Source organism: Xyrauchen texanus, chromosome 4, assembly GCF_025860055.1.
Source record: "Xyrauchen texanus isolate HMW12.3.18 chromosome 4, RBS_HiC_50CHRs, whole genome shotgun sequence".
NCBI classification, from domain to species: Eukaryota; Metazoa; Chordata; class Actinopteri; order Cypriniformes; family Catostomidae; genus Xyrauchen; species Xyrauchen texanus.
In genome coordinates this window covers 52,049,298-52,061,913 of record NC_068279.1, presented here as the reverse complement: position 1 = coordinate 52,061,913, position 12,616 = coordinate 52,049,298, and the positions used below count along the sequence as shown (strand labels likewise).

At 35.2% G+C, this 12,616-nt stretch overlaps 3 protein-coding genes across 4 annotated transcripts; 1 reads left to right on the top strand and 2 right to left on the bottom strand.

Moving 5' to 3' along the window:
• Window positions 1-345: 345 nt before the first annotated feature.
• On the bottom strand, window positions 346-3,856 carry kmt5ab (lysine methyltransferase 5Ab). The gene is made up of 8 exons (XM_052119131.1): window positions 3,751-3,856; window positions 3,396-3,499; window positions 3,053-3,197; window positions 2,520-2,694; window positions 2,267-2,357; window positions 1,983-2,042; window positions 1,711-1,901; window positions 346-1,405 (listed from the first exon to the last, which is right to left on the bottom strand). The coding sequence occupies exons 1-8, from the start codon at window positions 3,758-3,760 to the stop codon at window positions 1,195-1,197; spliced, it is 987 nt and encodes a 328-aa protein (XP_051975091.1). The 5' UTR covers window positions 3,761-3,856; the 3' UTR covers window positions 346-1,194.
• A 116-nt stretch (window positions 3,857-3,972) lies between these two features.
• LOC127637912 (cyclin-dependent kinase 2-associated protein 1-like) lies at window positions 3,973-7,809 on the top strand. Of its 2 annotated transcripts, none has more exons than XM_052119173.1 (5): window positions 3,973-4,159; window positions 4,703-4,901; window positions 6,286-6,380; window positions 6,478-6,604; window positions 6,900-7,809. In XM_052119173.1, exons 2-5 carry the CDS (start codon window positions 4,835-4,837, stop codon window positions 6,965-6,967), a joined length of 357 nt encoding a protein of 118 aa, XP_051975133.1. In that variant the 5' UTR covers window positions 3,973-4,159; window positions 4,703-4,834; the 3' UTR covers window positions 6,968-7,809. The 2 variants fall into 2 exon arrangements, with proteins under 2 accessions (XP_051975133.1, XP_051975124.1); XM_052119164.1 differs by having other exon boundaries at window positions 6,475-6,604; window positions 6,900-7,804.
• A 229-nt stretch (window positions 7,810-8,038) lies between these two features.
• On the bottom strand, window positions 8,039-12,616 carry mtrfr (mitochondrial translation release factor in rescue). Its single transcript, XM_052119152.1, has 2 exons — window positions 12,101-12,616; window positions 8,039-9,517 (listed from the first exon to the last, which is right to left on the bottom strand). Exons 1-2 carry the CDS (start codon window positions 12,389-12,391, stop codon window positions 9,293-9,295), a joined length of 516 nt encoding a protein of 171 aa, XP_051975112.1. The 5' UTR covers window positions 12,392-12,616; the 3' UTR covers window positions 8,039-9,292.

Here is a 12,616-nt window from a genome sequence, read left to right as displayed (position 1 = left end):
TAAGCCCCTAAAAAGAGGCTATTTTACAATAATACTTCACGAAGGCTTGTTATATTCTGTGCCCATCTCAAACTACTTCAGAATACTTTCAAGTACAATGCTATTTTTCAACTCATCTTTGTTGATTAATTTGATGTTCGGAGTGTGAGGAGGAACATTAATGAATTTATGTTAATGATAGAATTACCCTCCAAAACACCTTAGCTAATCATGCACACAGTTTGAGGGCAATAGTTTAAAACATCCATTTCATTACCATCCTTTCATTACCTAGATGTCTTTGGCCATAATATATAGTGACATTACAATAGGCTTATTAGTTTTAAGCTAGATGTATTGGGGTTAGACAGCTATTGACAAGCTTTTGGAAAGGAAATCACTTTTTTTTGTTATATCACCACATTCATAATGTTAATTAGCATGAGATTTCACTAGGCATTTTTAAGAAGATACTACATAAACATATACAATAGTATTTTGATGTATTTTAGTTAAGGGATTGCTGTACAGATGATTTGTAATTCAATGAATCTCTTAAATTATATAAAGCTACAAGGGTATTACATGGAATGTGGCTTTAATCACAAGTTATAATTCCATTTGTGTCCAAATGCAGGAAGAAAATTATAAAGTTTAATCACTGAACTTTGTTTACTGAAAGAGATCCAAACAATTTCTACACTATTACTTTAAATTGTTTATAAAAACATGTTTTTAAGCTGTGTTATATATTTTGTTCTTGTGAACAATGTACATTTTAAATGAGCTTAAAATATACAAATAATTCAATACAAAAAAAAAAAAAAAAAAAAAATGGGCCAAACGCATTTTAAAATAAACTCCAGTGCACGTTAAAATGCTTCATTTTGCACAAATCTATATATGTATATAAAAAAAAAATAATGCTCAACTGAATGGAATCATCCACCATTCCTTTATCATGAAGACAGAGGTTAGCAAATGGCTAAAAAAAATAAGAGGGCTTCTTCATTCAGCATAAACCCACAATATAACAATCCTTTAAGAAATAAGTTATAGGCACTGTGGGTCAATCACAATACAGGGTACAATTCATTTTATGGTAAATTGACTTTTTTGGCAACACATTACTTGTATCTTTACAGTACAAGTTTACTACATGAAAACATAACATGTGTCTATACGAACGCCAACAAAAACTTATATAAAAGAGAGTTAGTGTTTGAGCCAAGGATGAGCAGCAATGGCTTCTTTACTCCGGTCACCATAATCATAAAGCAGCTCCTCATCTATATTGATGTCTCTGGATGCCAGAAGGATGAGGTGAGGCATGCCGTTTATCTCATGTATTTTGGTCTGAAGGTTGCCATTTTTACTGTGGTTAATCAGTCGTCCCAGACGGTTGGATTCTTTGGTAGCATCCACACTAATAAAAAGTTCAAGTACACAAACAATTACCCTTTTATATCACTGTGTAGCCAACAGAATTTCCCTCAAACGTATATACAGTATATTTGACTTGGCACTAAAGGAAATTATTACTGGAAATTGTTATGGGATGAGTTGTACCTTGTATTAAAGCTTGTAATTGCTGGAATAATCTATGCAAACTCTTCATGCTCAGGTTAAATATTTTGAGGCAGATGGATGATATCTGTGTATGCAATTTGCTAGGTGAATAAGCCTTTACACCAAATGTTACAATAAAATACACATATGATCACTACTCACCAGTATGTTTTGTCAAGGTAGCGGAAGTAGTACATATAGCAGCCTGTGGTTGGGTCTTGAGCATATTGAGATTCTCTTTCCTTAGCATCAGCAATCTCTAGCAAATCCCCATGATACTCCACTACAAACTGGCCTGTCTGGAACTCTCTGTCTGCAAAAACACCTCTTCCTTTTCCTTCAATATTTTTTACCTGTTTGACAAATACAAGTTGCTTAAACCCAAAAATAAAAAGGTTTGCACCAAATGGCAGAGATCTGTTTTAAATGCTTACCTTCAGCCCCACTTCTACATTGTTTGTGATAAGGTCATCAATGTGTTGCTGCTTTTCGCACTGTTTTAACACAACATACTTTATGTTTAGGTCTTAATTTGATAGAATAATGGTTACAGGGACAAATCAAAGCCAAAAAAACATCATGTAAATTGGTTTATCAAATGTAAATGGACCGGCTAGTGTAATTAAAAACACATACTGTTAAGAAAACAAACAAAATAAATGTTTTTTTTTTAAATTGTCTTTCGGTAGCACCAAAAATCCTGTAAGGATTTACAAACCTTTAATTCCGCTTTGCTCTTCCTGCAACTCCGTCTAATTGGATAATAATCGGTGACCTTTCGATTGTGTTTGGAATCTTTGCCTTTCAATCTGAAAACCAAAAAAACAAGTAAAAGAAACAAAACAGGTCAGATGATCCTGCCAAAAAGATAAATGAGATCTCTGTGTATAGAAAAAGAATACTCAAAATGATCCAGCAGCAATCTGGAGAAAGCATCCAGTGGTTCTTTAGATATTTCCAGGCAGACATACTTCCTGCTTGTTGACTTTTTGCTGTTAGACCCCAGCCCAGATTTATTTTGTTTTGTTATTTCAGAATCTTCATGGAGCACAACAGTCTGCTCATTTGATCCACAAATTGGATCCCATTGGATCTGCTTGCCAGTGTTCTTTTGTTTAGGTGCAGTCAACACACTTGTACCTTTTCCTAGTGAGAGAAAGAGAAGTGCAGTGTAGAGTACCTGAACTGGAACGGTTATTTGTTTCTACAGAAGTGGTAGTTATTTAATGAGTTTTCGTCTTCAGTGATCAACCTCTGCAACTTAAAAAGCCAAGGGCCTAGAATGCAGATGCAAATTTTAAAGGGCATCAGCAAGGCAGGACCAACCACCCGAAAACAAAGAGCTCTGCATGGGTCATAAGATACTTGGGTAGCTATTTAGCATACACTGCTTTTTCACACACAACAATTATTTGGCTAGTCTTGCCTAACTCTGAAATTGACAAAAACTTTGTGTGTGTGTGTGAAACATTTGTATAATGTTAATACTATTTTAAACAAATACCTTTACTTGATTTGCTTGTGTTATTAGGGGAATTGCTTGTTACAGAATTGTCCTCATGAATTGGGGCAAGAGGGCTGTTCCGGATTGGGGAGCGTAGCTTGCTTGGATTTAGACAACTGTGTATTGTTGATTGCCCTAGGCACGTCTGGGAGACAAAGGGAGATGCTCATAATAAGATTTTACATTTCAAACAAAACACACAGTTGTGTCTGTGGTGACGAGCAAAACAAAAACAGACAATAATAATAATAATAATAATAATAAAAAAAAAAAAAAAAACATTTTTAAAGTGTAGCTTAATAACAACAATTCCCACAGGTTTACTAAATAGCACATCTCCTACCATGGACTTTTCATGTTTGTTTTCTTTAGCTTCTTTCACATTGTTTTCGTTTCTGCTTGTGTCCTCCGGTCTTCGTTTGGCAGAAGTTGAAGTTTCCAGTTTACCTAATAACGGGCACATGAGCAAAGGTTATCTCTCAAAATATTAGATACAGCTTGAAACAGCACAACTCAAGGGTCAATTTGCAGACTGTATTATTGACTTGCTCAAAATACAATTCCACAATATATGTGATATCTATTTAACAAGTAATTAATAGTAGTTTTATTTTTTCTTACTGCTTTACACAACAGAAGCATGGTCAATAAATGTATATAGTTACACGCTCGTTCGTAAACGTTACGCATTGTTTTACCTTTTCCCATCTTAGTTTTCCAAAAAAAAAAAGGTCCGATTAAAAGGGTCGCTATTTCACAAAAGGAACATTACAGCCTGCAATGGTGAACAGCTTTATATCAGGCTTTCTGTGTTTTTAAAAATCCACCTTATCGTTTATTGGTCAAACTCTCCAAGAGCAGGATTGTGATTGGTTTAACCAACGCGGAAGCAGTAAAGTGAATTCCGGTGTTGTGTCGAAGTCTGTTCCCATTATGTTTCCCCTGTTCCCCGTCGTGCCGTTAATCATTAAACATAGGGGGAACAAACAATTAACTTAAGGGGAAACATAGAGGGAATACACTTCGACACAACACCGGGCTCACCCGTGCAAAACGAGTGATACGCTACGAGGACACAGATGCCTAATTAAAATAGTAACACGGGAGGTATTGTTTCCTACATTATTACTTTAACCTATGGAAATATATGAATGCTGAATTGTGTTTTCACAGTAAAACAATACGTTGCCAAGCCATTCTTAATGGAGTATATGTAATCTTTGAACAATCTAAAAGACTGATCACTGAAAACCTGCAATATCATGAACGCATAAGTCTTAACCTGATTGTAATAAGCATTATATGCTAGGCTATCTATTTATTTAGAATCATTTCCTGCATCTGGTTCTTCCCAGTTATGAATGGAATTCATCCAGTGCACATTTTTAATTTCAATCCAAGCGGCAAACAAACAAATCCAAACAAAAAGCCATTTTTTAACGGCTTATCCTGTGAATGCGGTGCTGGATTCTTTCCCAGCTACAAACAAATGATGTAAAAATAAATGAATAAAACAATTGCGTCTCTTTCTTTGAAATTTTTGGTCAGAATTTTTTTTTGTATTTTCAGTATATTGAATAAAAATCTGAAATCAATGTGAAGCAGTAAATCACGTTTTTCATTAACGTAGCTGTTTTCCTTGTCACTTAGATAATTTGGAGATTCTGCAAGGTGGGTGTCAATAAGTGACGGCCATATTTGCGGTGCAGCTGTGCTGTAAACAAAAAAACTGTCGGAGGGATACAGGGACGCAGTGATTTCAGGGCGATTTGATTTACTACAATGTCTTTGGGAATGTCTTACAAACCTAACGCCCACCAGCATGTTCCAGGAACTTCCATGTATCAAGGTATGACCAAATATTAAATGTTTAATCTGTTCTCGGTTAAAACGATACAAAATTGTATGATAGAATGAATACATTGGGAACCCGGATTCTGTAGTTTTGTCCATTTTCATATACTGTAGGGTCAACAGCAGATTCGTATACGCCATTGTTACCATTTAATTGTAATCCCCTCGTTCTTTGGAAATAAAGTTTAATAGGAGTCTAATGTGTCGTAAACATAATTTCAATTCCCTATTTTTTGTAATGATGAGGACAAAATGGCAATAAAAGCGTGTAGTTTGGGTGATTCATTCGTCCCATTCTACTATTTCCCCCTCCCCCGGTAAAAAATGTCCGACTCTGATCGTAAACGCTATTTGAACCTTTGATGCCACCCAGCGTTGTGGATGCGCATGAACTGAAGATGGGGACAAAAATACCCCATTCTTTAGAAACACTAGTTTCATATAGAGTCATATAATGGATCAAAATAAATATAGCATAATTTATGAATTACATATATTATGAAATTAAATTTTAATACAATCAATGTTACAAAACCGTTAGCAGGCAGTGAATTTGATCAAGCTAACATCTTTAATTTGATCAGTATTTCATAATAGGCATAGGACCATTGAACATTTATTGAAATTTTAATAAAAATAGAACATTCAGCACAGCTATGTTTTATTAGAAATTACTGTTTAAAAGGATAGTTAACCAAAAAATTAAAATTCTCATGATTTACTCATGCCATCCCAGCTGTGTATGACATTTTTTTCTTATGCAGAACACAAATTATGATTTTTAGAAGAATAGTTCAGCTCTGTAGGCCCACACAATTCAATGGATGCCAAAATTTTGATGCTCCAAAAAGCACATAAATTACCTATCATATCGCTTGTTGATCGTTTCATGTCATATCGTTGTTGTTTTTTTGAGCTTCGAAATTATGGCACCCATTCACTTGCATTATATGCTCCAAAAGAGCTGAGAAATCCTTCTAAAAATCTTATTTGAGAAGTCATACACATCTGGGGTGGCATAAGGGTGAGCAAATTATGAGAATTTGTATTTTTGGATGAACTATCCCTTTAAGGCCTACTTCATATATATATATATATATATATATATATATATATATATATATATATATATATATATATATATATATATATATATATATATATATTTTTTTATTAAATACATTTCTAGCCATATCTAATGATTTATGTCCACTTTATATTTAATATTTCACTTTGCCTACTATGTATTTCAGTAAAATATATAATTATTTGTATAATTTTTATAATTTAAGTAAAAAATGTTCATATATTCAAATTATCTTCATAATTTGATAATTTTGATGAATCTTAACTTGATATTCATGTGTTTCAATTACAAGCTGCAGTGGTGCACTCCCAGACTCAGAGTGTAGCTACACAGTCTTACAAATCTATTCCTAATGATTTTGGACCTCCATCACTGAGTTTTTCACAGGTGTGTTTATCACTTATCACCCTTAATGTATTCACAGTGATAACATTTTGTACATTTCTGTTTATCTTACATTATGCTTGTGATTTTCTTTCAGCAGGGTTGTATTGCAACCCCAATGCCTCAAAGCAAGTATGCTGAACTTCTAGCCATTATAGAGGAGCTGGGTAAGGAAATAAGGCCAACATATGCTGGAAGTAAAAGTGCCATGGAGAGGCTTAAAAGAGGTTATTATTCATTTTTCATGAAATTAATTCCACATAAATGTGCATCAAAATTAGAACATGTACAACAAAAATTGAGGGTTGCATTGGTTCAATGTAATTCACTCATAATTACCACTGACTCTTTATATAGACACAAGACTGCAGATTTTTCTGTTTGAAAGAATTCACAATTTTATGTGTTCTTGACAATTAATTGATTTAAAAATCATATCCATACTGTTCATTATGTTTTTCCTTTTGACTTTATGCTTAAAGTAACTAAGATCTACATCTTGTATGTGGCTCTACTTTCTAGGCATCATAATTGCCAGAAGCCTGGTGCGTGAGTGCTTGGCAGAAACTGAAAGAAATGCAAGGTCCTAACACTCAGAACAGATCCAGCAGATTCCAACCAGGGTTCACCAGCTTGAAAATGAACTTTTTTCTATTGCCTGTTTAAAAACCTAAAACAAATGAACTGATTTGAAGTTATTATAACACATACCAATATAGATATATCGCTATAGCTTCTGATCTGTACATCAGAGGAGTTTCCTGAATTTATGTTCCCAATTGGGAATAAACTATGCTCTCTAAGGCTACCGGAATGCAAGCTCAGAACTTTGCATGTTACTTATAAATGCTCTTTTTGTTTATTACATTTTATGGCTAAAATTAATTTTATGCTGTAGGACCGCAAACAGGGGTTCCAGGCTAAGGAACAATTGGAACCGTGTTTCCCAACCTTTTTTCTGCCACAGCACACTTTTTACAAATTGAACAAATCCTATGGCACACCTCTATCCCACTGTCCACATAACCATTGTTGATAGTTTTCCCTTTTCAAGAAATTCCATGTTTTCTGCCCATTTTATGATGTTTACTCGTAAATGTTTGAAATTCAGCTATGCAAAAAACGCAAGTCAGGTAGGTACGGTGTATAATGAGATCACAGGTGGCGAGAGTGCTAATTGGGTAATGAATAAAACAACAAATTTGCATCTTTTCTTATTTTAAGATTTGTTCTTGCAATGCCACAGCACATCATTTTTTTATTTATCTATTTATTTACATGGCTCCAGACTAACATTTAAAAGTGGTACACAGGTGTTAAATTCTACAAAACAGAAAACTAGTTTTCTTTCACAGTTTCTTTTTATCAGGATCTTGATGATTAAAATTCAGTCATCTGAAGACAAAGCCTTTTTCTACAATCAGTTCCATTGTATCCATCGTTTTAACTGTCATTTGCAATAAGATTAACCAAAAGTAAAACCATGATTAGCAGTAACCATAAAACAAATCATGGCATTTTTCATAAGAAAAACACATCCACAAATTAAATTGTATTCTCTCACTACTGTATTGATTTAAGTTCATGGTAAATACTTTTTTCAATATCGGTGATGTGTGGATTGAAACATTACAATTTCTGTCTTTTTATTGTGCAGATTTCTCCTTTTCCTTTTCAATGCGGTTTAGAATGTTGGGGCTGTTTAATACAATTCTAAGCTGGTTTAATCATCGACACATTATAGGCTTTCATAGATGTTTTAAACAAATAATCAATGCCGAATTCATGACCCAGCCCGTGCTTCTCTCAGCTCAGTTTATGAATATCTGCATGGCTGTGCACTCGAGACCGGTCCATGTGTAAATGCACGTCTCTGCACTGATCAGTCCATTGAGCAGCGCTGACTGATCTGGGTAAAGCAGTTTCCTTTTGTGTTTGGAATGTTTGATCATTCTCATACGGAACAAAAAACGACAGAGCACAATCAGAGAGACAGCCAATTTTGTAGTCGCACTAATGCGACCTCTTGCAAAGTTTAATCGCACTGTTAGGAAAAATGGTTGACAATTTGGTCTCAGTCCAGAGCCCCGATTTATTTAGTGGAATCTGATAATTTTCCACAGCACACCTTACAATCTTGTGAAACAGTGGCTGTGAAATACTAATTTAAAACACACTTAACTGTCAGTAAAACACTCAACTCAGAAAACCCTGGTGGCTCCAGAATAGCATGTAACATTTTTTAAAATGTACATCTACTTGGCTGAATAAGTGAAAATGTAGTTATATTATATAATAATTCTTTGGCACCAACCAATTTGAGAAGAAAACATTTCAGGAAAAAAAATCATAAAGAGTAAAATTGAGAACAGTAAGGTGCTGATGTTTTTTTATTTGTTTATTAACAAGTTTGATAAAATATTTTCACATTTTAACATAGTGTCATATTACAAGGAGTGGCGGTGGCGTAGTGGGCTAAAGCACATAACTGTTAATCAGAAGGTTGCTGGTTCGATCCCTACGGCCATTGTCCTTGAGCAAGGCACTTAACTCCAGATTGCTCCGGGGGGGATTGTCCCTATAATAAGTGCACTGTAAGTCGCTTTGGATAAGAGCAACTGTATCTGTAATGTATGAGATACCATTAATACATTTATGCATTTGGCAAAGTAACTGATTAGCAAAACTATTGGTAAAATTTTGCTCAATGAGTACGTTTAATTTAGTTGATACTTTGTAACATTTTGCAGAGCCAAATACTGTATCTAGGTTTCTAAACCATAATACAGTCCCCTTTGTGAACACCACATTGTATACATGATAAACAGGCCTAAAGTTATGCTATAACAGTAAACTTCTTAACTATCATCTGCAATACTTGTTAACTTTGTTTAAAAAAATAACTTGTTTGCACTTCAGCATTTCTTATCTCCTTGGTCTGAGTAAAGCATATCCTTGAATAGTCTCTTTTTTTCAATGTTTTGATTTACTTTTCTCCTTTTGTCCTGTTTTCTATGTATGGTCTCCTTTTTCTGTTTCAGCAGCTCACTTTCCTCGCCCTTATATGCAATGTCCAGTTTCTGGCGTAAAATCTCTCGTGCCCGCTTTCTGTTCAAATCCACAGATCTGGTCTGGTGACACTGCAAGGGAATATGACATACTTTTTTGTTTTAAATGTTACATCCATCCAATGAGAGTTTTCATCTGGAAGACATTTTTAGGTTGTTTGCTAATCTGCAATATATCTAAGACATTCCAAAGATGTCTTTGATACGTTTATGATGTAAAAATGTAGTTTATGTTCATTAGAATGAGATGCTTTCCAGATGAAACACTTTTAAACAGACATTTCAGAGATGAGCGTGTGCTCCTTGCTCGCACACACTATGTGCAGTTGAAGTCAGAAGTTTACATACACCTTAACCAAAAACATTTAAACTCTTCAACTCTTCCTGACATTTAATCATAGAAAACATTCCCTGTCTTGGGTCAGTTAGGATAACTATTTTAAGAATGTGAAATGTAAGAAGAATAGAAGAGTATTATTTATTTCAGCTTTTAGTACTTTCATCACATTCCCAGTGGGTCAGAGGTTTAGATACACTTTGTTAGTATTTGGTAGCATAGCCTTTAAATTGTTTAACTTTAAATAGTCAAATAGGTAGCCTTCCACAAGCTTCTCACAATATGTTAATGGAATTTTGGCCCATTCCTCCATACAGAACTGGTGTAACAAAGTTAAGTTTAGGCCTCCTTGCTCGCACATGCTTTTTCAGTTCTGCCCACAAATTTTCTATCAGATTGAGGTCAGGGCTTTATGATGGCCTCCAATACCTTGACTTTGTTGCCCTTAAGCCATTTTGCCTCCACTTTGGAGGTATGCTTGGGGTCATTGTCCATTTGGATTGAGCTTTAACTTCCTGGCTGATGTCTTGAGATGTTGCTTCAATATATCCACAACATTTTTCTTCCTCATGATGCCATCTATTTTGCGAAGTGCACTAGTCCCTCCTGGAGCAAAGCACCCGCACCCCCACAAAATGATGCTACCACCCCAATGCTTCACGGTTGGGATGGTGTTCTTCAGCTTGCCAACCTCACCCTTTTTCCTTCAAACATAATGATGGTCATTATGGACAAACAGTTAAAAAAAAATTTTTTTAGAACAGAGGACATTTCTCCAAAAAGTAAGATCTTTGTCCACATGTGCACTTGCAAACTGCAGTCTGGCTTTTTCATGGCAGTTTTGGAGCTGTGGCCTCTTCCTTGCTGAGCAGCCTTTCAGGTAATGTCAATACAGGACTCGTTTTACTGTGGATATAGATACTCGTCTATCTGTTTCCTCCAGCATCTTCACAAGATCCTTTGCTGTTGTTCTGGGATTGAGTTCCAGTTTTCACACCAAATTACATTCATCTTTAGGACACAGAATGCGTCTCCTTTCTGAGCGGTATTATGGCTGCGTGGGCCCATGGTATTTATAATTGCATAATATTGTTTGTACAGATGAATGTGGTACCTTCAGCCATTTGGAAATTGCTATCAATGATGAACCAGACTTGTGGAGGTCCATAATTGTTTTTTTCTGAGGTCTTGGCTGATTTCTTTTGATGTCAAGCAGAGACACTGAGTTTGAAGGTAGGACTTAAAATACATCCATAGGTACACCTCCAATTCAGTACACTTGGTATCAGAAGCTAGTTATCTTAAGGCTTGACATCATTCTCTGGAATTTTCAAAACTGATTAAAGGCACAGTTAACATGGTGTATGTAAACTTCTGAAATCAGCTGTATCGGTCTATCTGGTACAATAGGGCTAAAGGCATACCATAAAGGGATAGTTCACCCAAAAATGTAAATTCTCTAATGATTTACTCACCCTCCTGGCATCCCAGATGTGCATAACTTTCATCTGCAGAACAGAAATTAAGATTTTTAAAAGAATATTTCAGCTCTGTAGGTCCTCACAATGGAAGTGAATATGTGCCACAATTTTGAATCTCCACAATCCACATAAGAGGGAGCATAAAAGTAATCCACAAGACTCCAGTGGTTAAATCAATGTTTTCCAATGTTATATGATAGGTGTGAGTGAGAAACATCTATATTTAAGTAAGTTTTTATCAGAAGTAGGGGGTAATATACATTAAAATTGTGAATCACCAAAAACAGAAGATTGGTAAAGTGAAACTGAAGAGGAGACTGACTGAGCTGGTAGGAGAATTGATCGTTAAAAAAAAAAAGGGACTTAAATATTTATCTTCTCACCCACGCCTATAATATCACTACTGAAGATATGGATTTAACCACTGAATCATATGGATTACTTTTATGTTGCTATTATATGGATTTTGGAGTAACATTTTTGCACCCATTCACTTGCATTGTATGGACCAACAGAGGCAAAATATTTTTCTTAAAATCTTCATTTGTGTTCTGCAGATGAAAAAAGTAATACGAGTCATTATGAGAGAAGTTTAATTTTAGGGTGAAGGGTTAGGTCACCCAAAAATGAAAATTTTTAATAATTTACTCACACAAAAGGATGGAAAACAATGCTTTATGTAGGCCTTTAGCACCTGCAGCGGGGATAAAACAAATTTGTATCTTATCTACCCATCTTGTATGATCTATCTATCTTATTTATCCATCAATCCAAGTTAATATTGACGAATTTCCCTTTTTAAGCATTTTAAAATGAATTGATCACAAGTGATCTCACCTTTACGACGATACCTGTCGGGGTATGTTTGAGTACCACGCAGTTGCTGGTTTTGTTGGTGGCTTGTCCACCAGGGCCAGATCCCCGAACAAACTGTTCATCAAGGTCTTCCTCGTTTAATACTGGAAGGTCAATGAGGTCTTTCTTACCAGCTAATAAAACACACGGCCATCCTAATTGTCGCCTGTGCCACAGTAGAGAAAGCCTGTGGCATATGCCACTGTTCGGTGCTCCCCACTTCAGTTTCCAAGCGGTGGCAATTATGTGGTTAACTAAAAGCATCGAAGACATCCCCAAAAGTTACTCCTTGTTGTCCACAGAGACATATATTTTCTGCAAATAAAATCCCTTTGAACGTCACAAGCTTTTATCCAAACGATTATTGAGAAATGCGTATAATCAACACAAGCGCCTTAATTGTTAATCATCAAGCAATTTGCCTAAAAATAGCCAAACATTATACTACAAATATAACATCAATGTAAGGCATAGACCACAGAATGAGCTTCACGGACG

What these genes read in the sequence shown, in the direction of transcription:
- kmt5ab (XM_052119131.1), bottom strand. An exon ending in AAAAAGTCAACAAGCAGGAA is followed by an intron (nt 2,358 to 2,519) that starts GTATGTCTGCCT and finishes TTTGGTTTTCAG; the next exon opens with ATTGAAAGGCAAAGATTCCA. An exon ending in TACCTTGACAAAACATACTG is followed by an intron (nt 1,406 to 1,710) that starts GTGAGTAGTGAT and finishes ACTTTTTATTAG; the next exon opens with TGTGGATGCTACCAAAGAAT.
- LOC127637912 (XM_052119164.1), top strand. Translation starts at nt 4,835, where the DNA reads ATGTCTTTGGGAATGTCTTACAAACCTAACGCCCACCAGCATGTTCCA. An exon ending in AGGAACTTCCATGTATCAAG is followed by an intron (nt 4,902 to 6,285) that starts GTATGACCAAAT and finishes TTCAATTACAAG; the next exon opens with CTGCAGTGGTGCACTCCCAG. An exon ending in CATGGAGAGGCTTAAAAGAG is followed by an intron (nt 6,605 to 6,899) that starts GTTATTATTCAT and finishes TCTACTTTCTAG; the next exon opens with GCATCATAATTGCCAGAAGC.
- mtrfr (XM_052119152.1), bottom strand. Translation starts at nt 12,391, where the DNA reads ATGTCTTCGATGCTTTTAGTTAACCACATAATTGCCACCGCTTGGAAA. An exon ending in CGACAGGTATCGTCGTAAAG is followed by an intron (nt 9,518 to 12,100) that starts GTGAGATCACTT and finishes ATTCCCTTGCAG; the next exon opens with TGTCACCAGACCAGATCTGT.